At 46.3% G+C, this 3,562-nt stretch overlaps 1 protein-coding gene across 1 annotated transcript; it reads right to left on the bottom strand.

Moving 5' to 3' along the window:
• Positions 1–13: 13 nt before the first annotated feature.
• LOC109102039 (neurofilament heavy polypeptide-like) lies at positions 14–3,562 on the bottom strand. Its single transcript, XM_019115366.2, has 3 exons — positions 795–3,562; positions 455–583; positions 14–191 (listed from the first exon to the last, which is right to left on the bottom strand). Exons 1-3 carry the CDS (start codon positions 2,844–2,846, stop codon positions 54–56), a joined length of 2,319 nt encoding a protein of 772 aa, XP_018970911.2. The 5' UTR covers positions 2,847–3,562; the 3' UTR covers positions 14–53.

Genomic DNA, 3,562 nt, shown 5'->3' with positions numbered 1-3,562 from the left:
GCATACAATCATATTAAATATGGACAAACACAATATATACTAATAATAAATATTTACAAATATTCAGTTAAACATATGAATATGCTACATAAATGCTTTAAGCCGCTTGGTCCCAACTGCTGGACTTTGATTTTGTTTGCCATGCGCTGCTTTTTTTCTGGAGGTGACTGCTGACCCACAGCTGCATGATCCTGTTGAAGGGAAAGACAATGAAACACTGAGCAGATTTAATGAGTGATTCTAAGAGAAAGTCTAAAGACATATTGCTTCTATTATAAGGAGGGTTTATGAATTGTAAAGGACATGGTACTCATCCCAGATTAACTTATATTGAAATATAATGCGTACAGTTTTAAATAGAAGACGCAGAAAACTTTAGTGTTTAGAAAACTTTAGCTTTAGTGTTTCAGTTTTTAAATATGTCTAAGTAAAACTGAGAGATTAAGGGACTAACCATCTTCAGGGTGAGCTGGGACCTGGGCTTTGGGGTTTGATGCTTCCCCAGTTTGAGCTTCAGCTGCACCTTTTCGATTTCCACCCCAGCTTTTTTTTGTGGAGGCGGCTCACACACATCGACGTTGTCCTGTTGAAGGAACAGACATTATCATGTAATGCTGGGCAGGTTTGAGGAGTACTTCTTAAATATAACTATCTATCTTTTTATCAATTTGAAATATAATGTAATACAATTTCAGATAGACGACCTAGACAACATAGTAGCTTAGGTGAAGGAAGGGTTTAATTTTTAGAATAAATCTGAAAATAAGTAAAAACGAGCGATGGTAGGGACTTACTGATGCTTTCTGCTGCCTCCGCTGTCTCTGCTGCTGTCTCCACTGCTCCCTCCGCTTCTGCCTCTGCTGCTCAGTGATTCTGGGATTTGATCCCTGTTGTGGGGAACTTTTGGTCACAAGTGCTCCCTGTAGGGTCCCAGAATGCACAGGCGTCACGCTTGAGGTCATGGAGGGCATGGGTAGTGCCTGGGTGGCAGAGACAGGAATGCTTTGATCCTCAGCAAGCCTCCGTTTTCTTGTCTTCGTAGTTCCGGAGGGAACTGTTGCTCCTTTCGGAGGCTCAGCGGGCACTGCCTCTGCCGGTGGAGACCTGGCAAACACTCCTGCTCCCTGTGGGGTCCCGGCATGCACAGGGTTCCTGTAAGGTAAAGGTGCTTCCTGTGGGGACTTGGAAGGCATGGGAGCACCCTGTACAGGACAGGCTTGAGGCTTCTGCTGCAGCAACTCCTTCCTCAGTCGCTCAGGTATCTTGAGCTTTTGCCTCTCTGGGGTCTTTTGAGGCACAGGTGCTCCCTTCTCAGAAGAGGCACAAGATGAAACCTGCAGGAGCTCCTGCCTCAGCGGCTGAGGGAGTTTAAGTCTTTGCCTCTCTGGGGTCTTTTGAGGCACAGGTGCTCCTTGAACAGAAGAGGCTCGAGCCGACAGCTGCAGGAGCTCCTGCCTCAGCGGCTGAGGGATTTTAAGTCTTTGCCTCTCCGGGGTCTTGTTGGGTGCAGGTGCTCCCTTCTCAGAAGAGGTTCGAGCCGACAGCTGCAGCAGCTCCTGCCTCAGCGGCTCAGGTATCTTGAGCCTGTCTCGGGTCTTGGTGGGCGTGGGTGCTTCCTTCACAGAAGTGGTTTGAGGTAATAGCTGCAGGAGCTCCTGCCTCAGCGGCTGAGGGATTTTAAGTCTTTGACTCTGCGGGGTCTTGTTGGGTGCAGGTGCTCCTTGAACAGAAGAGGCACAAGACGAAACCTGCAGGAGCTCCTGCCTCAGCGGCTGAGGGAGTTTAATTATTTGCCTCTCTGGGGTCTTGTTGGGTGCAGGTGCTCCTTGAACAGAAGAGGCTCGAGCCGACAGCTGCAGCAGCTCCTGACTCAGTCGCTCAGGTATCTTGAGCCTTTGCCTCTCTTGGGTCTCGTTGGGCTTCTTCTGCAGCAGCTCTTGCCTCAGCTGCTCAGGGATCTTTGGTTTTGGCACCTTTGGGGAAGGCATTGCTTCTCTCTGTAGAGACTTGGTGCACATGGGTGTGTGTTGAGGAGACGCTGTGGGCACTGGTGCTCTCTGTGGGGACCTAGCTTGCATAGGTGTTTCCAGTTCAGAAGCGGCCTTAAGCAGATGATGCCTCAGATGCTCGGGGATCATGAGCTTTCCTCTTCGTTGAGAGCCAGTGGTCACAGGTGGTCCCTGTGGGTACCCAGCAGGCTCAGGTGCTACCTGAGGCTTCTTCTCGGTCCACTTCCTTTGCTGTTGCCTCCCCTGCTTAGTGGTCTTCAGTATTTCATTAGAGAATTCTGAGTCCCCACACTCAGCCCTCTCAGACTCGGCAAGCACAGGTGCTCCCCGAGGCTTCTTCTGCCTCCACTTCCTCTGCTGATCCGTGGTCTTCACTATTGCATCTGTAAAGCCTGAGTGTGGAGAATCAGCCTTCTTAGATGCATAGTTGAAGACAAGGGTTGAGGTGTGGTCCCTCTTCTTGGTATATGCATGCACAGGTGCTCCCTGTTGGGACCTGGGAGGCATGGGTGGACCCTGTGTCTTCTTCTGCCTCCACAGCTCCTTGGTCTTCAGTGTTGCAGCTGGGAAGCCTGAGTGCGAGGACTCAGCCTTCTCAGATTCATCACTGAAGACCAGAGACTTGGGGCATGACGTTTCTCCTTCCTCCATTGTTCCCCACCACTGCACTAAGGTGAGGTCCCCATACTCAGACTCTTCAGATATAGGAGAAGAAACCTCCATTATTGCCCACCATCGCCCTGCGGCGAGGGCAGTGGTGAGCTCATCTGAGAGTTCAGGAGATGAGGACTGCACTGTACTCTCAGGAAAACTGGTGGGGATGGTTGACATACTCATGTTGATGTTCAATGTGATGGTAAAAGAAGATCCAAATAAGTGAACAATACACTGACTTTGTCTTTCTATCTGTAAACACTGTGACAGAAACAGAAAGGAAACAGTTGAGTTCAGTAAACATATAAGAGCCGGCAAGTTGGTTGTCTAAAGTTGTTGTTGTTGTTGTTTTTTAAACTGGGGGTCCATCAGCTGAGTTTTTATTAATTAACTAATGTGCATAACTCAGATGCTCATAATGTAAAAGTATATACCTCCTTCTACATGAAAATGTACTCATTGTAAGAGGAAGGCTAATATTAAAGCTTTCAGTATCAGCTTTCAAAATTATTCATAATCAGAGAGTGGTGGATGGAGACTGTATTTAATAGTAAATGTTTAAAATGATCATAGTCTCGATTTGGCACTGCAAGATTTTTTCTGTTTAAATAATATAGCCTACTTAAAAAGAGTGTTGATGGAGACATTATAATGCGTCATGAAATATCAAGAATATTGGAGGATATCATCTGTGTATAATTATCAACAATTAAATAATAATAATACAAAAATACTCAAATCAGTCATTGCTTTGATCATTACTAATTTACATATCTGAAACTTTCCACACGGACCTCCACTGTGTAGCATGCCTGTTTATTTATCTCAGTGATTTTTCTCCAAGTTATGAAAATATTGATTAAAAATTTCGATGTCCAAATTATAAAGAGGATACTCAC

The sequence above is a fragment of the Cyprinus carpio genome, chromosome A25 (genome assembly GCF_018340385.1).
Source record: "Cyprinus carpio isolate SPL01 chromosome A25, ASM1834038v1, whole genome shotgun sequence".
Classification (NCBI taxonomy): domain Eukaryota; kingdom Metazoa; phylum Chordata; class Actinopteri; order Cypriniformes; family Cyprinidae; genus Cyprinus; species Cyprinus carpio.
This window is presented reverse-complemented; position numbering and strand designations above follow the sequence as displayed.

Coding starts and splice junctions, on each gene's coding strand:
- LOC109102039 (XM_019115366.2), bottom strand. CDS start 2,846: ATGAGTATGTCAACCATCCCCACCAGTTTTCCTGAGAGTACAGTGCAG. Junction 584..794: donor GGAGGCAGCAGAAAGCATCA/GTAAGTCCCTAC, acceptor TTCCTTCAACAG/GACAACGTCGATGTGTGTGA. Junction 192..454: donor CCCAGCTCACCCTGAAGATG/GTTAGTCCCTTA, acceptor TCCCTTCAACAG/GATCATGCAGCTGTGGGTCA.